This window comes from Girardinichthys multiradiatus, chromosome 1 (genome assembly GCF_021462225.1).
Source record: "Girardinichthys multiradiatus isolate DD_20200921_A chromosome 1, DD_fGirMul_XY1, whole genome shotgun sequence".
NCBI lineage: Eukaryota > Metazoa > Chordata > Actinopteri > Cyprinodontiformes > Goodeidae > Girardinichthys > Girardinichthys multiradiatus.
This window is the reverse complement of record NC_061794.1, coordinates 46,808,696-46,836,626: the sequence shown is the minus strand read 5'-3', so window position 1 is coordinate 46,836,626 and position 27,931 is coordinate 46,808,696. Positions and strand designations below refer to the sequence as shown.

The window sequence follows — 27,931 nt, the reverse complement described above, 5'->3', positions numbered from 1 at the left end:
GATGAGCATGTCTCTGCTTTTTTTCCCTTGTGTGGGATTTTGGATTGAATAATAAATATGTCAGGAGAGAGACCTGGCTGGCACCCCAGAAAGAATGTTTCAAACTCTTGATTCCATAATACCGCTACAATGTGAAACCAAAATCTTACAGAGCAGTTTGACAATATGTACCTTTCAGGTTGATCTCCATGCAGTCCTCTCGTCCACGATGGTTGTTCGGTTCTCCTCTGCCCCAAGAGACGTAGTTGAACTTTGACCCGTCAGTCCACAGCCACACACCGTCCTGAAAGAATATGTTTTCCAAAAGTTCTTTTATAGAGCAGAACAGCAGGCAACAGAACCATGTTTTTAATAAAACTCACCTTCGCTGCATCAGTGCCTCCCAACCAGGTTCTAACATAAGATCCTTTCTTCCTGTTCACCAGATTCTTGAGGTAAACATACTCATGGTGGGATTGGAAGGAGGCCAGGTTTGCACGAAGCGAGATGCAGGTACGCTGAAAAGAAAGGGTCAATGTGTGAATGAAAGAAGATGGAAAATGAATAAATGCAACAGAGATAGACAGAACTTAAAAAGGTCTTTGGGCTTGGGTTTGAACAAGATTTAATAATGATCCTAATTAGCATTTAATCCTACAGGACCAACTGGCTAAAATAGTTAAATCCTAATCATTATGAGATATATGATCTGTTGTTGTTATCATTATTATCAGTTGCAGTTATGGGCCTCCATATAAATCCTGTCCCGCTGAGTTTTTTTTTACTCTAGTTAAGTAAAAAAAAATATTAAATTCATTTAAAATTGACTACAAGAAGAACTTTTATTAATTTCTTAAGTAAATACTTTCTTTGGGAAACCCAGAACTGTAACAGTGCCACTGTAAGAACAATAATAAAAAGCTGTGTATATTATAATTTATCTCTTAGTATCTCATAACTATGATCTATGTTTTAATGCATAAACAGCTAAGTCATAATAATAGAATATATAATAAGATATATGTGCAAATTGGGCTTCCACACAGACTCTGTGGTTAAGTCATAATTGTAGGAGAAATTGTTTATTATAGTAGTTGCAGAAATGGTCTTCTGTACCATCTTCTACTGTTGATGGGTTTAATTAATTGACTGAAGGTGGAAAATATATTAATCTGCTACATTAATCAATTTAAATACATGCATAATAATACAACAAATCTACTCATCTAAACATTATTTTTTTAATTAAAAATGATTTAAACAGGTAAAAGAATGACTAAATAAAACAGCATTTAAAAATATAATTAACAAATCAATTAAGCTGCTATTTGAAACAATCATCTAATAGAAACATAATTGATCTCCTAATTCAGTCTCCAAACAGTTGTCAGTGTACCTCAGCAGTAGCCCAGTCCCTTTCAGAGTTAAAGAACCAGAAGCAGCGCTGGCCATACTGGTCCCATCCAGAGGGGCAACCACTTCTAGATTTTCCTAGAAAAGTGCAAAATAGGCTCAGAAAATTTAAAGCGTCAATAAAAAAAGAAACGCAGATGTGACCCTGATTAAACTCCACTGAGTGCTGGTAATGGTTTTTAATGTGTCTACCTTCAGAATCAGAACCAGAATCAGCTCAATAGGCCAAGTATGTGCACACAAACATGGAATTTGCTCTCAATGAACATACATTTAAATCTAAATATGTACATTTGGTGGAAAATTAAAATGATTTCTTTAAAGTAAATATGTATGTATATAGTGCTTTTACAAAGAAGAAGAAGACAAAGTTGAAGTTTTCCATTATATCAATAAAGCTCCACATTGCACCACTGACGCCCTCTGGTGGCACTTCTTGATATTCTGGCTTCTTGGGAATTAAAGTCACTGGTCCTCGCTGGTCTTCGTGTGGACCAAACTGGGTCCAAATCAGATCATTCCTTCAGGTCTGGGACTATTTTAAACACCTTTTTTCTAAAACACTTTGGAAGGGAATGGCAAAGGAAGTAAAAAACTTTTCAGTGTAATAAAGGCCGGGGAAGGAAGAACTGATTCTTAACTTTGGCAGGTGAGCAGAGAAGTCCATTTTAACTTGAAGGTTTTTGGTTCAGGTGTTGGTCTTTCTTTGACTTTTTCTGATTTTATTTCCTTAGTTGATTCTTTAGTTTGATCAAAATCAAACCAAACACAGTTCAGTTTGTAGATCTATTTATTTGTATATATTTCTTTTAATTATTTGAAATTGTTCTTGTCCAGCAAAAATTCTGATAAAATGACATGAATGTAAAAACACCTACCTTGGGTCGTGACACCACACCTTGCCTGCAGATGGAAAAAATAAAACATTAGAATGAAATTTATAAAAACATCCAAGTTTTTTCCCTTTTAAACTGTAGATTAGTGGAGCAGTGTCTGTTCTTTTTTTTAAAGCAGCTTTTATGATTCAAATTAAAAACCGATATTTATCTTGTTTGAAAAATTCATATTTATGTTTATTTACTTCAACCATAACTAAATGTCAAACACTGGTTAACATCAGGAGATAGGTAGAGAAGCAACATTAAACTGAGGGTTTAACAGGCCAGCGGTTTTCCTTCTTCAGAATGGATCTGTATGTCTCAAACAGACCTGCTTCAACACCTGCAGACCTGTTCTGTCCAAAACATTTTCAGAACCATCAGGCCCTGCTCCTGTTACAAGTGTCGCTCAGCTGTGGACTTTATGTTTGAAGGAAAAAACTCTAAACTCACGTCGGCTCCAACCCAGAGTCCGCAACTCAGACAGAGAAGCAAAATGAAGACAAGACCTGAAGCCATCTGTTGGGGGGAAACATTAGAAAAGTGTTTAATAAGAAGTTAAAATTAAAAAGAATAAAATCAAGCCCGAATGAAGCATCAAGATGAGAAAGAGGTCCAGCTTTACCTTGTTTGGATTCTCAGCTGTTGAGTCAGTCCAAATAGCTTTATCTGCAACAGGATCATGTCTAATGATGGCAGCAGAGTCTTTATATACCTTCAGCCTGTTGCTCTGCGTGTGAACAAGGAAAACATCAGGAAATTAATGCTCCAGCTTCATACCATGAACATGTTAGAAAAACAAAGATATCAGCTGTCATGTTTAAGCTCTAACGTTACACCACCGCTGAATCATTTCCGAGGAAACTGCAAGATAATGCAAATATGTGCAAAAGATGCAAGAAAAGGTTCTGACCCAGTCTTTGAAATTATGTAAAAAAGTATAAAGTACTAGCCTTTATGCTTTATAGATTGTGACGACTTTGGAAAAATTAAGCATGGTGGAGATACGTCATGTTTTCTATACAAACATCTTGAAAGAATTTGGGCTTATTGGGTTCAGTGTTTCAGGAGAAAGAACAGGGCTGAGGTAGGTTCTGTCTGCAGCCTCTTTTTATGCTGATGTGTCTTTGGACAAAGTTCATTGCACTTATGTAGAACTGAGAAACTCACCTATGTTCATGTTTAATCCAGCTGAGTGTCTCATGGAGATGGAGTCTGGGAGTCAACAGGCAGGAGGTGGGAAACCGGGATCCGGGTCATTTCACCCCAGTTTGCACCCATACATTTCTGAACCATACATTCCCTTAGTTTAGTCCCTTGGTAGTTAAATGTTTTGAACAATTGTGAGGATTAATCATCATAAAAATGTGCACATCTTACATATTTAATTTCATTGCATATTATTTCTGTTTAATTTATAGTATTGTTTCTAGTTTAATTGATTGTGCTTTTGATCCCAGTTTTGGCCAAATGACTCTTTCATAAGATTATGACAACTTGTCTGTGTCAGTTTTTGACATGAGCGAAATGGGCCATTGCCCAGGTTGGCATCAGAAGGGGGATAAAAGAAAAATGTTTTACCCTGAATGATGAGCTTGAAGGAAGTGCTCACACATAGTGGCTTTCATGCAAGAACTCCCACTGCTCGAACCAAATTAACTCTGAGCGACCACGTGATGGGACACAAAAGCACATTTCCCTACAGCAGCTTTTGGGTAGTATATAGAGAATCACCTTAAATCTTAAATCATCAATTACAAAAGCAGGTATAAAAGTTAGGTACAAATTGATGGATGCTCATTTCAAAACATCCTGTGGCAGACAAATCCTTTTTTGTACCTTAAAAATATCAAGTTGAGTAGTAAAAGACAAAGCTTCAGAGGTGCAAAAGAGTGAACTGCACCTGCATGGAGAACACCCTGGGTAGGTCACAGGGCAACACGGAGACACAGGACAAATAACCATGCACACACTAGTACTAGAGTACTAGTACTATTACTACTAATAATACTAAATAATAAAAATATTAAACTAGATGAAAACATCTGTTTAAAAATTATTACATGTTTAATTTTATTCCTAAAATCTGGATGTTAAAACATCCTAGAACCTTCTCAAAATACATGCATTGATGATAAAAAACCTTGCATGAAGATCAGTGATGGATATGTATTTGATTTGAATGGAGCTGATATGCCTAGAGCTGCCACCAGAGGGCAGAAGTAAGGCACTGCCTGGTTCCAGGGCCCTTGCACCATACAATTTCCAGTAAACTTAAAATGTGACTCTTATTAATGGGAGCAATGCATAATGCATCTAAAAGAAGAAATAAATAAGAAATAGGACAGTAAAATTAAATCAATTCTTCCTGCTTCTACAGAAATTTAGAGGGAAAGTAACAGCCAGTCCTGCTGATCAAATATATTCATCATCTGATCATCATCAGTGTGAGCACCTCTAAAAAACAACAATGTATGTTTTTCTTCTGTTTCAATATCACAGCACCTTGTAAACCTTGATTTGTTTGGCTTTCTAAATAAAGATGGTATATAAGGTGAGTTGACAAATTGACTCATAAACATTTCTGTTAGAAAAATTCAAAGACAAATTTAGTTGGAGGGAGAAATTGTATCAGTGATACTAACTTTATTCATTCCATATTATCTTAAACTTCATCAGATATTACCTAAAAAACATTCATAAAATATATTTTACTGATATGGAGAAAACAAGTGAAACACAATGCCAGGGTGAAAAGACATCAGCAATGACCTTGCTTCTGAACAGTTTTACTGTGAGACTAACTCTGCTGCTACCTGCTTACAGACAGTGGGTCTATGATAGATTACTGTTTCACCCAGACTTGGTTCTGATATCAGTACATCTAGAGATCTAGTAACATCTAGAAACAGGAAGATAACTCAATAAAGAATCTTACTAATAACTTTCTCTGTGGCCTATTTATGAGACGTTTAACTATCAGATGTTAGCCCCGCACAACAAGGCTTACCTATCTATTGTAGTATCTGTTATTTTATTTCACAACATTTAAACTGACACCATGGAGAGTAAATGAGTGTCCTACTGTCCAGACAGATGACTGCAGGTTTTGGTCCTAGTTCCAGAAACCCAAATGTGTTTAACTGCTATTTAGAAAGATCATCTGATCTGTCTGTTCTGTTGATCTTTGATAACTTCATCCTTTTAACAACAGAGGTGTGCAACACTGGCACACAGTCATCAGATACACAATGGTTCATCTTACATGCAGTAGTTATTATGTTTCCATGGGTTTAAGGGTGGATCTCAGGTCCTCCTGATGTTTGAGATTCACAGAAATGACACATCATACATCCCAAGCTTATTCAAAGTTATTTAAAGATCATTTAATAACTTCACTGAAATAAGGATCCCAGCATTATCAGATTCAATCAAACACACATCTAAAATAAGAAAAATAGGCCAATCATTTTATTTTAAGTTACCAAGGTGTCATACATTAAACAGGTAAAAACCATCAGAGTAAAGCAGGAAATAACAGCAGAAAAAAGAATGAGGAGACTGATGTTTATGCTGAGTCCATTAGTTGGATTTATTGATTAGCCCCAGACCAATCAATAGCTACAACTCTTTTGAATATTTAATCCTTAGTTTTCCTCATCAAATTGCAAAGCACTAAAACCACTTCTGTTTGTTGTTTTGTACTGTCCACCAGGCCCTTATTGTCAATTTTTAGATCAGTTTTCAGACCTTTTATCTGATTTAGTGTTAAATACAGATAAAGTTATTATAGTGGGGGATTTTAACATTCATGTAGACGCTGAAAGTGATAGCCTAAATATAGCGTTTAATGCTATCTTAGACTCAATTGGCTTTGATCAAAACATTAACAAACATACCCACCTTTGTCTTCATTCTCTGGACCTTGTGCTGACATATGGCATTGAGTGTAAAGACATAACAATATTATCTCATAACCCTGTCCTGTCTGACCATTTCTTAATAACCTTTGAGTTTAATTTAACCAAGTACTCCACAACTGAAAGAAAATTTCATTATAGTAGATCATTATCAGACAATGCTGTAACAACCTTTAAAGAATCTGTTCCACTTTTGATTTCCTCATTATCACAGAAAAGCACAGTGGAGGGCAATAATTTTGTTTCTTCCCCTTCACAAGTTGATTCTGTTGTTCATAGTGTTTCTTCATCATTGTGTGATGCATTAGAAAATGCAGCCCCCTTGAAAAAGAAGGTAATCATTAATAGGAGGCCGGCTCCCTGGTTTAATTCAGAGCTGCGTACTTTAAAGCACAATGTTAGAAAATTGGCGAGAAAATGGCGCTCTACACACCTAGAGGATTCCTACTTAATCTGGAAAAATAGCCTACTGTTGTATAAAAAGACACTTCGCCAAGCTAGAACAGCTTATTTCTCATCATTAATAGAAGAGAACAAGAATAATCCTAGGTTTCTCTTTAGTACAGTTGCTAAATTTACACAGAGTCATAGCTCTGTTGAGCCATCCATTCCCTTAGCTCTTAGCAGCCATGACTTTATGGGATTCTTCTTAAATAAAATTGATTCTATTAAAAAGAAAATCTTTGACATACTCCCGAAGATGATTGCTTCATCCTCGGCAAGTGAGACGACATTGGAAATAACTGCAGAGCCTGATTTGTGTTTGGACTGTTTTGATCCTGTGGGGCTTCCTGAGATGTCAGAAATATTAGCTTCATCTAAACCTTCAACTTGTATGTTAGACCCAATCCCAACCAAATTATTTAAGGAAGTGTTCCCTCTGATTACAAGCCCCATTTTAGATATGATTAATCTATCTTTTGTAAATGGATATGTACCACAGGCTTTTAAGTTAGCTGTAATTAAACCTTTACTTAAGAAACCTTCGCTTGATCGAGATGACCTGAAAAATTACAGACCTATATCCAATCTTCCATTCTTATCTAAAATTCTTGAGAAAATTGTTGCTAATCAAATGTGTGAACATTTATACAGCAATGACCTGTTTGAAGAGTTTCAGTCAGGCTTCAGAGCTCATCATAGCACTGAAACAGCTCTGCTGAAAGTCACTAATGATATTCTTATGGCCTCAGATAATGGACTTGTGTCTGTTCTGGTTCTGTTAGATCTCAGTGCTGCATTTGATACAGTCGATCACAAAATTATCTTAGAAAGGCTGGAATATGCTGTAAGGATCAGGGAAACAGCGCTAGGCTGGTTTAAATCTTATCTGTCTGACAGATTCCAGTTTGTTCATGTAAATGATAAATCATCTTTAAACTCCAGGGTTAATTGTGGAGTACCACAGGGCTCAGTACCTGGGCCAATTCTCTTTACTATATATATGCTTCCAATAGGTCAAATTATTAGGCAGCATGGGATAAATTTTCACTGTTACGCTGATGATACTCAGCTTTACTTATCCATAAATCCTGATGAGCCCAACCAGTTAGATAGACTACAAGCATGTCTTGAAGATATAAAAACTTGGATGACGTTAAATTTTTTGCTTCTAAATTCAGACAATACAGAAGTTGTCGTCTTTGGACCGGAGTCTTTAAAAAAGAAACTGCTTAGTCAATCACTTAACCTGGATGGCATTAAATTGACCTCCGATAATAAAGTAAAAAACTTTGGTGTTATTTTTGACCAGGACATGTCATTTAAATCCCATATTCAACAGGTTTCTAGGATTTCCTTCTTTCATCTCCGGAACATTGCCAAAATTAGAAATATCCTGTCCAGGAGAGATGCTGAAAAAGTAGTCCATGCATTTGTTACTTCAAGGCTGGACTATTGTAATTTGTTACTATCAGGATGTCCACAAAATGCAGTTAAAAGCCTTCAGCTGATTCAAAATGCTGCAGCAAGAGTTCTGATGAAAATTAAAAAGAGAGATCATATTTCTCCTATTTTAGCTTCCCTTCATTGGCTCCCTGTTAAATCCAGAATATAATTTAAAATTCTCCTCCTCACATATAAAGCCCTTAATGATCTAGCTCCATCATACATCAGAGATCTGATTGGTCCATATGTTCCTAACAGAGCACTTCGTTCTCAGACTGCAGGTTTACTGGTGGTTCCTAGAGTCTCTAGAAGTAGAATGGGAGGCAGATCCTTTAGTTATCAGGCTCCTCTCCTGTGGAACCGGCTCCCAGCTTTAGTCCGTGAGGCGGACACCCTGTCTACTTTTAAGGCTAGGCTTAAAACTTTCCTTTTTGATAAAACTTATAGTTAGAGTGGCTTAGTTTATCCTGAGCTATCTTCCTTATTTTTTACCTCCGTCTTCTTCCCTCCCTGTTGGTTGGAGTAAGGGGGAGTCAGGTTTAGCCTAAACCGGCTCAGTTATGGTTGAGGTGCAAACACACCCTCCATTTCTGCTACCTGTATGACCCCTTCTCTTTTCCAATGGTTATAATCAGTCTGACAGAGAGACGTATCCTAATCCTTGTGGTTTTTAGCAATGACAATGACCATCAGTGGGACCCTTTGTGAGGTGCCTTGAGACGACATTGTTGTAAATAAGCGCCGTTTAACTAAACAATCTGAACTGAATCTATCTGTGTAGTTATGCTGCTATAGGCTTAGGCTGCTGGAGGACATAACGACCACTTTCACCCTCTTCACTACATTCTCACACTACTCTCCAATTTTGCATTATTTGCTGTTATTTCAGCTTTTAACTTTGTTCTCTCTTTTCTCTTCCTAGAAGCTACACCTGGCCTGGCTCTGTGTCTGCCTGTGACACCTTTCTGGAGAGGGGAATCGTCCGAGCTTCTGCTGGCAACAACTTAATGCTCACCATCTACCGATGATCCACATAGCCCTGTCTTTTAGTGTTTAACCCTTTCTCTCTCCTAGACATGGAAATTGACTGAGCTTCTACTGTGACTAACTCTATGTGCTCTCTTTCAGACTCTAACCTTGAAAACTGGCTCAGAGTTGATCTGTTCTTTCTTTCTAGGTGAAACGACTAAAGGAGCTACATCCATTAACATTTACTTTTCCTTCCCATAGAAAATACTTCTGGATCAATGCCTCTCTGTTCTTTTTGTGTCTCTGCTCTGTTCTCTCAAACCCCCAGTCGGTCGTGGCAGATGGCCGCTCACACTGAACCTGGTTCTGCTGGAGGTTTCTTCCTGTTAAAAGGGAGTTTTTCCTCTCCGCTGTCGCTACATGCATGCTCAGTATGAGGGATTGCTGCAAAGTCAACGCCAGTGACTGTCCACTGTCTCTACATGCTCATCCGGGAGGAGGGAGTGCTGCAAGTCACTGACTGGATGCAATCTGCTGGGTTTCCTTAGATAGAAAAACGTTTTATCCAATTTGAATAAAAAGCTAACTCCGACTGCACTGTTCAATTGTTAGGATTAATTAGAATGTATGAACCTGACTGTTGTGAAGAACCTTGAGACGACATGTGTTGTGAATTGGCGCTATATAAATAAAACTGAATTGAATTGAATTGAATGGTAGCTCTCCAGCACTGGAGTTGGACTGCCTTGTTTTAGTTGCTTTGACACAGCTGATTCAGCCTGTCACCAGTTTCTGCAGAGGTAACGAGACCTTCATTAGATTTAGATGTGAAATACCAGGGAAACCAGAGATCTAAAACATGCAGGGGATCAGGGAGTGAAGGTCACTGCTTTAAGCGGTTTATTTGAAACTTAAAAAGGCCGGTCAATCAGTCATTTTCTATACCGCTTCCTCCATAGTGGGTCACGGGAAGTTGGTGCCTATTTCCACCAGTCTATAGGTGGGAGGCAGAGTACACCCTGGACAGTCCCTGGTCAGTCCATCGCAGGGCAACACACAAACAACCATGCACACACCTAAGGGCAATTTAGAGAGACTAATTAACCTAATAGTCATGTCTTTGGACTGTGGAAGGAAGCCTGAGGACACGCATGCACGGGGAGAACATGCAAACTCCACGCAGAAAGATCCCAGCTGGGAGTCGAACCCAGGACCTTCTTGCTGCAGCCACTTAAAAATGTTTAGCAATAAAACTAACCAAACAGGTAAATAACAGTATTAATATAATCAGCAGGTTTCATTTGATATTAACAGCAGAAGCCTGATATATTTGCAGCCGGCTGATTACTGTGGTGTAATTTTCAGCTGCAGAAAATGTACCATCCTAAAGTTATCAGATGTATCAAGTTATCTGACAAAATCTCTGTTTACCTTAGACAAGCTGATCTTCACAATAACACAGGTGTGTGCATCATTACAACAGATCATCTGACATCCAAATATCAGATTTCATCCATAACTGTTTGTCCTGAACACACAGCTACTGTCTGTCAGCTTCCTCCTTCTACTGCAGAGTTAACACTGACTTTAACAAGCTTCTTCGGGGTTGCAAACACAACCGGACGATGGCTTTTTGTAACATTTACAGGTGCAGTTTATTTATATTCATAACAATATGCCATTAAAAGGAACATATCATCTGACTGAGCAAAAGGCTATTTGGAAAAGATGTGTTTACATTTAAAGCCAAGTTGCTCCAACGTTTCGGAACCACCACTGAAAAAACCTGATCTCTGAGTTTCACCCTAGTTTGTAGCATAAGTATAAGCAGCTGGTCGGTGAATCGATGGGCCCACAAAGGAAGATAAAGCTGAAGCAAATTGGTGAGATGGGCTAAGGCTGCATGTTTCAGTTAAACTACAATCAGTAGCCTTTAGAACAAGCTGAAGACATAACTAACCCCAGTAGAAAGCGCATTGTAGGAGTCAAGACGAGTTAAAATAAAACAATTAAATGTGGCTTATTGAACATAAGATCTCTCTCTTCAAAGACTTTGTTAGTTAATGACTTGATTTGTGACAATCAGATTGAATTATTTTATCTCACAGAAACCTGGGATTACGAGGATTATGTTACTATAAATGTGTAAACTCCTTTGGAGGCGATCTCTGGAGAAATAGAAGCTTGCAGGCAGGTTTATTGGTCTCCCTACTGGCTATTCTCGGAAGAGCTTGACAAAGCATGAAATCTGTCTCTGCAAAGATCAGAAGATTCTTATCCCGATCGAAGCCATTATTCAGGTGAATGTGAAAACCCACAGAGGTTTCCCAAGGAGACGGATTTCCTCCTTGTTGTTTCAGTCGACTGCAACGGTTCATCATATTTTCCCAGTTTTGGACGAAGGACGAGAAGGTGATGGTTTAGAGTGTTTGCGGATATGTGACACTTGCCACTCACAACTTCATCCCTTCCTAGAAGGAAGCCCACTTCCCTGCACAACTTTTCCCAGAGGATTTACCACCAAGTAAATCCGTTTTTGTTACTAGTCTGGGAATGGTGAGGTATATAAGTTAAGGTGACCTGGGATCATCACTAGTTAATCCAATCTATCAACTGGTTGCTTGTGATATATATGCTTGAAGTGAATGCCGAACTGTTCTGAGTGATGTTTAGTACTGTTGGGTTTTATGACCCTTTGTTCAGAGACTAGAAAATCTAATTTTTCTTCAACAAGAGACTAGCCCGCCATCAGCTGTTAGTGGCTAAGAGTCTGGCTGCTAGGTGCTTTACTGCGTCTGAGCTGACCTGGTTCTACCATATAACAGGTGACAGCTGCTATCAAGACACATCAATGAACCACAGAAGGCCTCACCCTTTTTTAATTCCGCTCCAGTTTCCGAGTCAATCCAAATTGTTATTTTAATAACATTTTGTCCATAAACTGTTGGTTTGATCTCCATCTACCCTCGGAACGCATTTTCATTTTTGATATTTCATTTACTATTTTACGTAGAATAGCGTATGCTTAATTAGGTGAAGGTTGTTGGACCAGAATGATAGTGAGCTGTAATAGTGGACTTTTAATATATTTAATTCAAGTGGTTTAATACATTTTCACAAGAGACAGTGTTTGTCATTTGTCTGTCAACTAAGATTAGTGTTCCCCACCTTTTGGTAAAACAGTTGATAACAAAGTGGCATTTAGTGTGGTTTTGGTTAAGAATGATCAATTAATAATAACAATTGTCATAATTAATTAGGTGATGTCTGGGGAGTTCAAGCTGTTTCCAGGCCAGCCGAGAGACATAGTCCCTCCAGCGTGTCCTGGGCCGTCCCCTGGGCCTCTTCCCGGTGGGACGTGCCTGGAACACCTCCCGAGGAAGGCGTCCAGGAGGCATCCGGTATAGATGCCCGACCCACCTCAACTGGCTCCTCTTGATGTGGAGGAGCAGCAGCTCTACTTCGAGCTCTTCCCCGGATGGCCGAGCTCCTCACCCTATCTCTAAGGGAGTGCCCGGCCACCCTATGGAGGAAGCTCATTTCAGCCGCTTGTATCCGGGATCTCGTTCTTTCGGTCATGAGCCAAAGTCCATGGCCATAGATGAGGGTAGGAACGTAGACCGACCGGTAATTTTACTATTTACTAATTTAAAATTACTATTTACAAGTTTATCTATTTTGATCAAAATCAACTCTACAAAAAACACACTAGAGGTTGCAAACTGTGACTAAGAAACAAAGATTAAGTGAGAGGGAGCACGATGAATTTAACAAAAGGTAAAGGAATAGGTAAAACAATAAATTTCAAACACATGCAGCAACAACTGTTTATTAGAGTAGAGACGCTCACACTTCCCTCGCCACAGAAACCTCCTCCAGTTCTGGGGGAGCCCAGGGCGTTCCCTGGCCAGCTGAGAGACATAGTCCCCCCAGCAGCTGTACTCCGAGCTCCTCCCAGATGGCCGAACTCCTCACCCTATCTCTAAGGGAGTGCCCGGCCACCCTGCGGAGGAAGCTCATTTCAGCCACTTGTTTCCGGGATCTCGTTTTTTCGGTTATGACTCTAAGTTCATGCCCATAGGTGAGGGTAGGGACGTAGACTGACCGGTAAAGAGCTTCACGTTTCGGCTCAGCTCTCTCTTTACTTTAGCTTGTTGTCCATAAAATGTCCAGTCCATACCAGATCTACTCTTGCCGGCTCAGCATGGCACACTTAGAGACGCCTGAGATGCAGGGCCTTCCTGATACGGAGGTTTGCTTACCCAAGAGAAGATCTCTCTCATCTCTCTAGGATTAGATTTCTGATGCTCAAGGACAGTTTATCTCCTTGTGTCCTCTGTGAATTACATTCTCAGCGTGTGAAGGAACTATAAAAGGCTTGTAAAATCCTGTCTACAGCAAGGTGGGCAGACTGAGACACTGGTTTGTGTCAATAGAACTACATTAAACCAAAAATATGAATATTTTCAAAATAAAAACACAACCAAAAATGTATCAAAAACAACACACATTAGCAGCAAACAACATCTCAAGATGATGGAAATCTGAAGGTAACTACTGAACTGGGTATGACTGTTTCTGTAGATACTCTTACCTGGTGATGGTTGGCTGGCTTGTGTCTGACATTCCCTCTCCTAACTGGTCCCATGATGGGAGCCATCAGGGCTGCTGATACCAGAGCGGAACTGTATTTGATTTGAGCCTGACTTGCTTCTTTTTCAAAAGAAGTCGTGTATCCTGTCTCCCTGCCTTTTCTTTCTCAACCATATCAGTCATAATACTCCAAATACTACTTACACAATGTTATGAATTCCCATCTTATCACCTCAAAAAGTCATGGTAAACAGATTGTAGCTGTAAATTGAGTACTCAAACTGTTAGTAAGTAAAGTTTATTTACATGGAATACCTAGAAAGTTCTCAGTGTTTGAACAAAACTTTTCATCTTCTTGACAGGGTAGCATAATCCAGTTACATTTCACCTAACCATCAGAGCAACAATCCGCTTGCAGGCTGATTGGCTAGTTTCACTGCTCTTACATCATTAGAGAAATACATTTATGTGCGACAACATGTATTAAATGAAGACAAATGTGGAGCGGCTGTCTGTAGACGCCGGGTAACGTTAGTTTGATGCTCGTGACTTGTAGTTGTTGCTGAACTACCAAAAATGATCTCCTATGTGAACACAGAAGTTATTTTAAACATTGCCTTATCAGGAAACCACCATTAAACGTACTTTGGATGTTGTTTATCTGATATGTTTATATGGTGTTCCTCTACACTGTGATCCTCTGCATCTCCTCCTCGCAGGTCTCATCTTCTTGACGTGGCTCTTCTTCTTTTTGGGTTTATTGGTGGTTGGCAAAAACCTGAAGTTGTGCATTGCCACCACCAGTTGGTCCTTCCCCTCGTTACACAGTGAAAATGGGGGAAGTTACATAGCACTTACTACTGTAGAGGAATGACCTGGTGTCGTTACATGTGAATCATCTGGAGGGGCAAAAACTCTGAAGGAAAACCTGTTAGAGGCTGCAAAAGACCTGAGACTGGGGGAGAGTTTTACCTGCCAGTAGAAAAACCACCCTAAACATACAGCTAGAGCTACAATGGAAGGGTTCCGGTGACAGAATGGCCCAGTTAGTCAAGATTAGCCCAGAATGGCCCAGTCTGTACCAACTGCTGAGACATAATAGATCAGTTAAACATACACCCGGATCACAAGCAGTAATAAGCTAAAATGCCAAGTGTAAATAAGTTGTTATTATAGCAAAGACCTTTACTGGACATGTTACCTTGAAAAAAATTCTACCAAGGCCTGTAATGCACCAAAAAGATAAAAGACGGGTGCGGGACTTGTGCAAAAAGGGAGCGCGCTACCCATCTATAGAGGCTTCAGCCCTTGACACGACTGTTTCCTGGTTCAACTCCCGGCCATACCGACCTATGTTGTTATGGGGTTTTTTGGTTTCTGGGTTTTTCTTATATTTCTCTCACAGTTTTTGAATCATGCTTCTGTTTATTATTTTTCTGGTCATGTTTTAGTCTTGTTCATGTTTTGTCAAGTTTAGTTTTTGGTTCTGATCATGCTTTAGTTTTTGTTTGTATTTAAGAGTCTCTGTTCTTGCTCCAGCCACGTTTTGTTCTGTCCTGTCTGTTAATTATCTTTATCCGGTTCACCTGCTCCAACTTAATCTGTCTCCTAGCTCCACCTGGTTTACTCTCCATATATACACTCCTGTTCAGTTGTTCATGGCGGAAACATTATTCAAATATTGCTCTTGTCCTGTAATCACACCACTCCTGTCTCGACCAGCGTGGCCAAGTCTGTTTTTTGCCTGTTCTGCCTGCCCGTTCGTTGTTTTGTTCCTGCCTCTTTTTAGAGTGAATTTTTGTTTTTTATTAAATTGTTTTTTTTCACTTACCATCACGCTGTCTGCTCGTCTGCATTCTGGAGTTCTATCTCGCAAACCATTACAGATGCTGCATGTCTTTCCCCCTCTTTTCACCCCATTTCCGGTCTGCCTATAGGCAAATACCTTTTACTTCCAAAAATGACAAAACAAAGGCCACTAGTGCCTAAAAAACAAATCTAAAAAAAGATAGCGGACAATTTCGCTCTACCCCCATCAGGGTCTGAAATTTAGAAAGAGTCACGATACCAAAGTGCTTCCGTGAAAATAAATTACAGAGGCACTGCTGCAACAAAAGCAATACTCAGACCTGTGCAGCAGCAAATCAAAGCACAAACAGGCTTCAACAACCACAATGAGGGCTGTGGGTGGCAGTGTTTCTCTTCCAGACAGACTCAACTAATGTTTGCCAATTTAAAAGGTCAATTTAAATAAGTAGAAGCCCTGGTCCTCATCCACTATCAGACCTGTCGGCCTTCATCATCAACTCAGCGGACATTAATAGGACTGAAAACAGGATCAGCCAATGTAATGAAACATTAGAAGCACTTTGTTAAACCACACATCACAAGCTTATTTCCAATGCTAGATCCCCACTAGTTTCACCCCAACAGCTCCTAAAGGATGCAGTTTCCAGCACCCTGCACAAAGTGCTCATCTAGACGATAAGGACACCTATGTCAGAATCTGGTACATGGTTTTTAGCTTGCCATGTAGAACCAGATATCCCCAGACACTAAACCTCCTGAATCAGAATGGACTGTCATTAGAACAATATGTATGATGCATTAAATGAGAAACAAGTTTACTGTTTTTTTTATTTTCACCCATAAAGTCTGTGAAACACCTCTATAAGAATTAGGAGCAAAAGTGGTGCCAGAAGCTACTGATCAAATGTTTTGACTAACTGATCATCATCAGTGTGATCACTTGAATAAAAAGCAGGAGTTTTGGCTGTCAGCTGCTCTTAAGTATAGATGTGTGAACTAACACAAAGCCAAAGGAGAAAGGAGAAAAATATCAGCAATTCCTAAGACAGCTTGCTGGTCATCAACCTGAGAGAGAAATTAAGGCCAATACAAGTAATTATTCTACAGTGAGAAAGACTTAAAACAAGTGGAAAAGACTTTAGTCTTCTCTCCTGCTCCTGCTAAAGATGTTGAGTCTTAACAAAAATTGCCTTTGGTGACTTTATTTGTACAGCTTTTACTATCAAATATCATCTATAGAAACTATATGAGACAGACAGTACTATCTGTCTGTGTAGCAGAGGTTACTGACAGAGCTATTCCTGTTATTACCTGTATTTACCTTTGTTTTCTTTACCATAAAAAAGTACTTTCGGACCTGTGCTTTTGAGTTTATTTCGATGTCTGCTTTCTGTCCTGGTTATGGTTTTTCCTGTTAAATGGGAGTTGTTCCTTTCCACTGTTGACAACTCTCTATTTTCTCTTCATACAAAGTACCCCTGGCCCAGTCATGCCAAATAGTTACTCAGCCTGAGCCTGATTCTGGTTCTGTTGGGGTCTTTTTCCCTGTCAAACAGAAGCAATTCCTTTCCATTGGGAACCCACTGGTAGGGACAACCTCACCAATCGTAATCTAAGCGGGGTTTTGTTATAGGACTTCTGTGTTAGGTATGGGACGTCCATAGTGAACATTGTGTTTAATAGCAAAGTGGTTCATAAATTTACTTGTGCTGAGTTGAAAAAACTCTGCATGTTCATACATATTAGAATGGATCAACAAACCACTTCTCTCCCTTGGGAATTTATCGAAGATTGAAATTTGCTTTTACAAGGACTCCCCCTATGCAGGAGATGTATGGAGGAATTGGAACCTCATCTTTGAGCTTTGGTGTTTTGTGGTGAAGACGGAGATTATCCAAAAATGTGAAGCTTTTGATTTATTGCTTGTCTCCTCTACAACCTGTCTGTATGAAACAGGCTGGCCGGACTCAGCATTAGAGAAATGGTGAGAAGCTCCATCATGCAGAGGAGCTGGAAGCAGAGCTGCTACTCCTCCCCATTGGAAGGAGTCAGTTGAGGTGGTTGGGGAATCTGACCTGGGGGCCTCTCAGATGCCTCAACTTGAGGATTTTAGGGCATGTCCAACTGGGAAGAGACCCAAGAGCTGGCTCCTAACCCCTTCTGACCTGTGAACACCTCGGAGGGTGGAGCTGGAGAACATTGAGGGGGTAGAGAGAGATGTCTGGGTTTTCTTCCTGGATCTGTCACTCCTATATGGCCTGTTGCTAATTGATTAGGACTATTCGATTGGAGTGTAATTTGATAAACTACTGTACTGATTTTAGTTGAATTTCTAATTGAATATAACTGTATAAGTTTTGGACCAGTTTGTCTCATAGACTGCCTTGAGTGGACGTTTATTCAGAATAAGGGCTTTATACATAAACTGAATTATTATTATTTTTTTTTACTTTATAATCAAATTACTTTAAATGCAAACACTGAAAAAGATCAATGATATTACTGTCCTAAAAGATGCCTGCAGGGTTTGCGTCCTTGTTTCAGAAAAGTCTGTGTATTAAATGTGTGGTACTCACAGTCATAGTTTTTCCTCAGAAATAAATTTGCTTTGCATAGCTTTAGTTTGAGGTGTGAACCAGTTAAAGTAGATCAGTAAAAGTATATAACAACTTAATTAAAACAGGACAACATATAATCAAACTGACAAGAATTAGATTGACATGTCGGGTTTTGCAGCCGATCCAGTTAAAATATAGCTCAACTGCATGGCAGGAAGAAGTAAATCCTTAGATAGAAAAACTTTTTATCCAATTTGAATAAATAACTGAATCTGACTGCACTGTTCAATGGTTAGGATTAATTGGAATGTATGAACCTGACTTTTGTGAAGTGCCTTGAGATGACATGTGTTGTGAATTGGCGCTATATAAATAAACTGAATTGAATTAAATGACAGTGAAAACGATGCCTGATTTCCTGGGAAAAAAGTTCGATTAAAAAGTACCACAATTTACCAAACAATAAGAAAATAGGACAGGAACTTTTCTGAATATGGAAACTAAACAGCAATACTTCATGTCCTCTCCAGCCACTGACACAGCAAAGCAAGGCAGAAATAATCTCCTGCACTTCAGTCATACATCACATTCAGAAACGATAAAACGATTTAAGCCAGTTACATAATTTGGCCGACTTTTCTTTAGTACAATTTAATAAATACACTGACATATTTAGGACTTGTCCACACTTGTTAGCTAAAGGTCGGATGTTTAGGTGGAGTAAAGTACAATTCTTTAAAATTAGATAATAAACAACAATATAAACACCACTCAGGTAAAAGTGCTCTGTTAAACAAAGCCTCACACAAGCCGATTCTTCTCACCAGTCTGCTATCCACCAACCCTAACCTCACAGAACTCATACCTAAACCTAAAGAACTCTGTGGTGAAATCCATGCAGCGTGCCCATAGTGCAACATCGGTGCTGTGGGACCAGGGAAACACTTTATTTCAGGTGAACAGAATTTCACACAAGTTCTTTAACCGATGCAGCCATTACCAGTATCTGGCTCTGCCAAAATGTCCTAAATGGTGAACTAACAAAATATAAAACATGTCTTTCTTTTAACCATTAAAATGAGAAAACTGCAGCCTTTTTTATTTTTGGAATGAACATTTTGAAATGGAAAAACCAAAGAACAAACCATACACAGATTTTTTCAAGCAAATTAAGGCCATTTCTGTTTTTTTCTTTAATTCATACAAATCAAAAAAACCAAACTGACACCCTTATTTCACTTCCAACAAAATAATAATGAGTGAACGCAAAAGTGCCTGGACCTGAAAGAGAGCAGTTTCTCAGTGTTTTACCTAAAGTGGAAAATAAATGTCGGTAATTAAAAAAATGTATATGTTAAAACAAACAATTTTAGAAATGTAAACAATAGTTTATTAAGTTTTGCAATTAAAAACACAATTTTTTTGTAAATGGTGCCAACATGTCCCATACTGTGCCAATGGGCAAAACACTTAGGTATGTCTTTACTAAAAGCTCTGTAACTTTGCTTTAGTTTACCTCAGCTGCATGACTCTTTGCACAGATAATGTCTGCAAGTGGATTTAGGGTCTTGAAAAGTGTGTAGCCTTATTCATGATATTTCTAAGAGATTTATATAGTGTACAATGCAGAAAAACGTCTGACAAGGGAAAAAATCTTAATTTCTTTCTGTGTTCCATCTTCATTATCTCTAGAGGTAAAGCAGCTACTGTGATATTTAAACTTCGAATGGAATCTCCTAAGTGTTATCTTTAATTTGATTCCAAGATTATTTAAATATAGTTTGAAATTGCTGAGAGTTATTTTGAACACAAACTTCATGAAAACCCCTTGGGGCTTAAGAGGTCCATCAACAGGCAGTAGAAATGCCAACAACAGAAAGCTCTAACACACCCAGCAAATATTCTGTTTAATTAATCTAGAGATGTCATTCCAGACAAACAAACAAAAAATCTGCCAACTAAAACGTTTAGGTCAAAAAAGTTTGGAGAGGAGATAAAAGCAGCAGGAAACTGTGGCAGGACATTGTAACACATTTTCAATCCCCACTCTAACCCACTCTAGTTACGTTAGACTCCATTAACAGCTAAACTAAAATACAGTTAAACTAAAAATATTTAAGGAGTATAAAGACATTTGTTTTTAATGACCAAACTTAGAATTAATATTCAAATTAGGGATGTGTTTCAAACCAAGATATTTGTCAAGTTAAATATGAAAAGAAGACAAAGGTCACTGTGTGCTCAGTTAGGAACTGCTGTTGAAGAGGGCAGGTTCAAAAGGGTTCCTGAAGACCAACATTTATGTGCAATGTAATGACCATGAGACTCACTGGGTCAGTATCAATGACAGGAAAAGAACCAACCCTTCCTTAAGTATTGGTTCTTACATCCTTCCTTTTCCCATTCAAATCATCCAGTTGTGGTCTATATAAAGCAGAACCTCAATGCTTTGGTCTGAACTCCTTGTTCTTGTAGCTCCACAGGCTCCTCTTTTACCTGTTCTGAGGAGCATCTGAGAGCAACTCGTTTTGGTGCCGTCTCTTTAAATGCTACTAAGGCACTTCACACCCCACCCCCTAGAGGTCAAAGAGCGCTCCACCCCACCTCGTTTGGCCATTTTTGTAGTTTGATAACAGATACAAATGGCATGGCAGAAGTTTTTATTCTCAAATTGATTAAAAGATGTCAACAATGGAAGACGGGTCCATCCAGCCTGACATGTTCGAGCCAGAGTCGGATCCAGAGCAAGAGGAGAATGAAGACGACGAACCCGCAGAATTGCACCTTCGAATGAATACATTGTAAAGATATGTTATTACTTTATTTATACCCTCTCCATCCATACCAAGTAACTACATTAAGGAGTGTAGTTTACACTTTGAAGAGGATCTGTTGCTGGGGGACCGTGTACTGAATGGTGTGGGTTATTACACCCAGCAACCGAACATTTAGTCTTATCCACTTACAGCTTCGGCATACTTGAGTTTGGACCACAAAATCACAGTGAGAAATAAAAATGATGGATTTGTGAAATTGTTAGACGGAAATCCATGATTATTTAGTTGTTCTGCAGCAAAAACTGTGACATAATAGTTCAAATATGTCATGAATGAAAAATATGACCTAAACAGAATATAAACATATCTACGTGGGAATAAATTAAACGTTTCTGCACATTTACAGACTCCAAGTACACAACAAAATGTATTTAAGGGTTTTCCTCTTTAAAGGGTATGTCCTCTTTAAAGCTCTGCTGCAGAACCAGGCGTCAGTTCTTTTGTTTTCAAGATTCTGTCAGAGATGAAAACTGCAGCAGGACGACTTATTTAATCTGTGCCAACAGCAGGTGACTGGGCCTGAGAAGAAAACCTGACGGGACCGTGTCCAACCGGTGATGTCACTTCCACCAGGATGTCAAGCTCGATGACATCATCACTGGGAGATATTTCACATCATTGAAGTCAAAGAAAAATAAAATCAGCATTTCACAGAAACCTGATTTGTTTCTATCAAGTAATTTTATTCTTTTATAAAGTGAATCAAATTTAATCTCAGCTGAAACTTTGAATAGAAACCTGTGATGAAGTGAGGTCTAAATACCATCATTTTCCAAGAAATGTTGATTTTGTACAGTAAACACAGACATGTTTTAAATCATACAAACTATATTTTAGAATAAAAACTAACATGTAACTAACATAATGTACACTCTATCTAAAATCTAGTCTTATTGTATTGTTAAAGAAGAAAGAAAAATGATCCAAATATTAAATCAGTTTTAGTATTTTTATAAAATTCATCTCTAGATCTCCCATCATTTGTTAATTCCTTTTTTTTTCAGCAGAAGCAAATTAATATTAGTGGACATTCATTGCAAACTAACAGATGTCAGTAATAAAACATCATAAATCTATAATAAAACAACATGAATCCACTAACTGTGTATAATCCCTCCTACAGGCTGTAGGAAAAACAATCGGATCATTAGTCAAATAAAATCTGGAATCACTGAAAAGTCACCCAAGAACAACTCATGTTTAACAACCATTCAGGACAGAATTCAGGAACTATGACCTCTATGCCAGGTCTTCAGATGTTCTGGTGAACATATTAATGTAAATGCTTTCCTGAACTTCAATCAGAGTCAAAGACCAACCAGAGGAGCAAACCAAGACAAAACAGAATAAAATAAAATAAAACAAATTCCCTTTAACTTCTGCTGCTGCTTCAGTTCTACTCACACATTAATTTCAGTAAATATATAACAAATATTATAATTAGTATAAGAATTGGTATGAAACAGATTATTTCTGATCTCGAGAAACATTGGGTTAATTTTGGTCCTTCTGCTTCTCCTTGCAGAAAGTCTTTCCATTGGGACATTTCTTCCAGCTCAGTTTGATGTCTGCTCTCACTCCCTGGTCCTCCACCTTCTGTTTGAGCTGAAACACACGAATCAGTTCATATCCTGAAGATAACTGGCACAGAAACATCTGAAACCGGTTTGAAGCTCTGTGTTTGAGGCTGTCAGAAAGGAGATTTTATTCATCTGTAGGAACATTTTGGTGTAGCTGAGTACTATTCACCTCCTCCAGCAGCTTCTCCAGGACATCAGGGTCATTCAGATCTAGAGCAGAGTTTCCCACTAGCTGCAGCTTCACTGCTTGCTTCGTGAAAGGCACAGCATCTTTAAAATAAAACCAATAAACATTTCATCACATGCATGATCATTTCTGGTGGACGTTGATGACACCAGCTGAAGTTTGTTGCCCTTATTTAGTTCTTCAGTCCAATCAGAGCACTGATCATATCTCACCAAGGTAGCAGATAAATGCCTTCTTCAAAGAACACGACCAGTCGTTCCACCGGCCAGAGAGGCTGAAGTCTGCAGAGGTACATTTCTCCGTCTCACCATTAGGTTGTCCCGATGCCCAGTAGTAAAATAAGTACAGATTTCCATTTGACCACTTCCAGGTGTCTCTATAAAGACCGATCCAGGCAATCACACCAGGCTTCATCGTCCTAATCTGCTCATTCTCCTGCAGGTTTCGGACACTGGCCAGGTCTGTGTAGTGTTGTCTGCAGTACCTCTGAGCATTAGTCCAGTTCATTATTGTGTTGATAAAGACAAATTTCACAGTCTGTCCTAAAAACCAGAACCACGCAATCATTCACTGAGACTACATGTACAGGGTTTTCAAGTTATATTTCAAAATGAAACGTCAAACCTCAAAACTGAGATTTTTTAACGTTTGAGTTTTAAATATCTAAAACTGCAATCAAATTGCAAACACAGACATTGTCTTCATTTATTGTTCAGCATTACCAGGGCCTCCATTCATCTGCAGGTTAGGCTTGCTATATGTAGTGACGCCCCTCCATGCCATCAGAGAGGCTGAATTTGAAATTATTTGCTGACAGCAAAAAGTTGATCAGATTTCTGTTTTAACATTTAGATTCTGATCCATTCAAAAAAACAAACATCACAGAATATATCACTGACATAATATGTGGTACTTTAATTAGCTAATATTTATTGCAGTCACAGCTGTTCTTCGTGATGCTGATATTGTAATAGCGATAAATGTGCAATAAATTGTGCAGCCCTAGGCGTGCTCGTCTTCTGAAAATATAATTATTTCATAATTAATTTACCAAATTTTGGTTGATCAAAGTGTCAAAGTGACACAGATGCCAATTCCTGTTAGCCATTCTTCAAAATACCAAAAAACATGCCATGTAGGTGTGGCAGATGTATTGATATACAGAAGTCAGAAATGGCTACAAAAAATACCTCTTGGTCTAAACTCGTAACAACTGTCAAAAATAAACTGTTTAAACCTGCTGGAACGGTGATAAAAAAAACTGGATTAGAACCAGTTCATCTTTCCACCAAGAACAGCGAGAAGAATGATCAGGGAGGAAAACATTCTCTGATGCTCAGTTTTAGAGAGCTGCAGCACAGAGTGAGCCCTTGTGTTGTTTTACACACCCGGTTCTGAGTAGCTGCAACATGCCTGGCAGCTGTCCAGAGAAGATGTTCCCTAAAAACTCCAGAAAAAAAGTACATCTGAATTTTCCCCCCAAAAAGGGTTCAAATTTTAATTCAAACCTTTCTGTTATGAAGTCTGGAATTATTAGTAATCCTTACCACTGATGTTGGCACAGATAAATCCATAATGCCAGTCACACGGAGCATCGTTCCAGAGTCCATTGTCATACATATGAACACATTCTGCAGTGAACCAGGGGCTGGTTGGCTCTGCATATGCCCAGTTTCTGATGTTTTGATCATTTGAGTAGAAATCTTCATCTGGCAGTGACCACTTCCAGCTGATCACATCAAAGTACAAACCAATCCAGGCCTGTTGAACAGAAGAACTTAAAGTCACATCTAACCCTGTGGTGCCTGATCTTCAAGTTTTTAAACATCTTTATCTGTCAGTTCGCACTGTCTGGTGCCACCTATACCTGCTTGCCGTGGTAACAGCGACATGCTGTCCCACCATTAAATCCTGGTTGAATCCCGTCTGTCTGCATAAATTCTGCCTGCATCTGTCCCTATGAAATCATTATGTGCAGTCAGGCCTAACAGGGATCTCTAATCTTGAATTTCCTTTTTTACTGGGATCTTGGTTGAAAACCTTTTAACCAATTTGAATAATAAACTGAATATGACTGCATTGTTTTATAACTAGGATCAACTTGAATGTATGTACCTTACTTGAAATCAGCCTGATTCGATTAAATTAACTTTGTAAAGTGCCTTGAGACGACGTGCTGTGAATTGGCGCTATAGAGATAAACTGAATAATAAACACCATGGAGGCAGGACTATCTGAGTCCTTCAGGAGACGGTATGGATGACCATAACTGCACTGCTAATATAATCCAGTTATAAATTTGGTATTTCTGTCTTCAAGTTTTGGTGTACAGTTAAGCCCAGAAATATTCATACCCCAGATTTTTTTTAAACATAATTGAACCAAAAAGCTTGTTTTTGATTTAAATTAAACAGGAATCTGAATACAACATCATTTTAGAAACAATGTTATGAATGTAATGAAAAAACTAGCATGTCAACAATGATCTATACCCTCCTCCTTGCAATCACCCTAATCTGTAGCTCCCTCCACAGACTATCAGATCCAAGTCAGGACTCAAGTCTGAAAAAACATGTTGGTTTAGATTATAGCATTTTAAATCATTGAGGGTCTGTTTCTGATGATTTTTTTACTTCATCTGGAAACATTTTATTGTTTTTATTATTATGAACCCGGTTGATATTGACTTGACCAAGAGGTTGTTAAGAAAACAGGTCAAAAACAAATTAATTAATCTAAAACATGTGAAGAACGTGAAATTATCAGAACAGAATCAAAGAGAAACTCTGAGCAGGAAAATAGATCAGCTGGAATGATGAACGAGATGGTAGAAATAATGTGTGTCTTTTGCTTTTACTCGTATGTGATAGGAGAGAGTGAATCTATGTATGGACGTAAGTGTGATCTTGGGTGATCAGGCAGAGCAGCAGTGAACTATAATTTGTTAAATCCTGGTTCTCAAGGTGCCGATCTTTGTGTTACAGAGAAAATGCAAAGTGAGGAAATTTGCATTATTTATCAAGTGTTTATACTGTTCAGCAGCAAACTTGTGTCCTGCTGGTCAGGATTTGGAGTCATTTGAATTACAAACATCATACAGACAAATCTGAACTTTGACATTATTTTCAAACGGTTGGAATAAAGTTCAGGAAATGTTTCCTAAGTGTTAATCAGTTTGATGTGTTGTAGTTTGAAATGGGGTTTCAATGAAAGCAGCATCAAAAATAGAAAAGGTGAAAACAGATACTTCAGATTATTTTCATAACCGACTGAATATTTTCAAAGAAAAGTGAGAAAAAAGGAGAATTTACATCTGCTGTTGAGCCCATTCTGCTCAAGTCTGCCATGTGGTTCAGCATTGTCACCATGTTCAAACTGTCCACAGTGACCAGGTCCGTGTACCGTTCCCTGCAGTACCTCTGGGCTTCAGTCCAGTTCTTTGGGTCATAAATGAAGTGGTACTGACGTACAGTGACAGAGGAGACGCTACAAAGAGCTGCAGGAGCACAAACAGGAAGATAAAAACTAGACTAAATATTCTGATATGATCTTGATGTATTTTTTTTATCAGAAGAGCAAAGTTTAAGTAACTTTTTAACTGTTTACTGAAGTATTAAGCTTCTTAACCTGGACCTGAGTCTGAATTTCGTACCTTAACATGTCAATGTGAGTTGGTATGACAATAAATATCCTTGAATTCTTGAATCCTTCAAATTAAATCTGAATGCTAAACTGTTTCCAAAACGCTCAAAGTAACTCAGTTATGTGAAACATTAAAGCTGTCATAGAAAACTTTGATTGTATATATTAGAACAAGAGAATTAAATCCACTCACCTGTTGCACTTATGAGGTACAGAAGAACTTTTTCCATCCTCCTAAGTTCTCTGTTATTCAGTTTGTGACTGCAGATAGTCACCTTCTGACTTTAAACACGAACGTTTAAAATCAACCACTTAAGTGATTTGCTTTTGAGACGACAAGTGTTTATTCTGACTGATGCCAAATAAAACAGGTTTTAAATTACAAATTACTTATTTGACTCCAGAGGCTTCACCACCAGACATTGTCCAACTGGGTTGGGTCAGACATTAGAGGGGCGGTAGCCCAAAGCTTTGAGTTTGGCGGGACCCAAAGCTTGATTTTGTTTTGAAATGATTGAATGTTTTGCATAGTAACATAAAACCCATAGGTCAATATCAGTTGAGGTGTTTTAAATTATTGGATTTAAATGAATATAAGCATGGCTGCACGATGGTGCAGTTGGTAGCACTGCTGCCTTGCAGCAAGAATGTCCTGTGTTCAGTTCCCAGCCGGGGATCTTTCTGCACGAAGATTGCATGTTATCCCCTGCATGTGTGGGTTCTCTCTGGGTACTCCGGCTTCCCCCCACAGTCCAAAAACATAACTGTTAGGTTGACTGGTTTCTCTAAATTGCCCTTAGGCATGAATGAGTGTGTGCATGGTTGTTTGTCCTGCGTATGTCTGTGTTGCTCTGTGATGGATTGGAAACCTGTCCAGGGTGCGCCCCACCCTAGGCAAGTCAGACGTAACCACAGCAAGATTTAAGTGCATACTCCTTGGTCTTAGGTGGCCTGGGTTATTTATTAGAGCATTTTGGGTCACTTCTTTGCATAAAGGGCTTATTTGAGATGCAACTTCTCAGGAACAACGTGGAGCAATCTGCCAAGGGCTATTTAAACTGACCATACTGTACATCACTGCATATACCTGCTGATGTTGAGGTCTACCTAACTATTGATCAACTGTAATTTGCATTCATAAAAGAAATGATAAATGGACTGAATTTATATGCCTTTTCTATTTATACTGAACACTCAAAGCACATTACACTAGAGCCACATTTACCCAATCACACTCACTAATGCACACACATTCATGTACCAACATGCATATTGGTGGACAACATGAGGTCAAGTGCCTTGCCCAAGGGCACATTGACATGCGGCAGGAGGTAGCTGGTCTCGAACCCACAACTTTGTATTGCAAGATGACTACTCTCCCCACAGTCTCAGTTCCGTCTCATGTGTTTACAGCTTCAGAAAAAGACTGCATAGTTCTGTTTGGTTATTGCAAATGGTGCCAGTGGGGAAGAAAACATCGTTTTATTTGAAAGTTCAGAGATAGATCCAGACTAAAGGAGTAAAAACTATACAGGCAGCAACATGTAAACAGAAAGCGTTTTCAGTGTGCTTGAATGTTATTTTGTTTGGTTGTAAGACCACAAATGTCTGTTAGCATCACTTCAAAAGCTCAGTAGATATTTCTAGAAAACAGAGTTCACGTTCCTGCAAAAATGTTG

The 27,931-nt window shown here is 38.7% G+C and overlaps 2 protein-coding genes across 2 annotated transcripts in view; both read right to left on the bottom strand.

Moving 5' to 3' along the window:
- Positions 1-27,931, bottom strand: part of LOC124869598 (L-rhamnose-binding lectin SML-like) — a 137,151-nt gene that overhangs the window by 1,683 nt on the left and 107,537 nt on the right. The window contains exons 10-12 of the mRNA XM_047367549.1: positions 1,376-1,470; positions 363-497; positions 172-283 (exon numbers count right to left, since the gene is read on the bottom strand). Of these exons, the coding sequence (XP_047223505.1) occupies positions 172-283; positions 363-497; positions 1,376-1,470 (342 nt within the window). The remainder of the gene's footprint in view (positions 1-171; positions 284-362; positions 498-1,375; positions 1,471-27,931) is intronic.
- LOC124869630 (L-selectin-like) lies at positions 22,332-23,147 on the bottom strand. Its single transcript, XM_047367597.1, has 3 exons — positions 22,823-23,147; positions 22,593-22,693; positions 22,332-22,448 (listed from the first exon to the last, which is right to left on the bottom strand). Exons 1-3 carry the CDS (start codon positions 23,115-23,117, stop codon positions 22,338-22,340), a joined length of 507 nt encoding a protein of 168 aa, XP_047223553.1. The 5' UTR covers positions 23,118-23,147; the 3' UTR covers positions 22,332-22,337.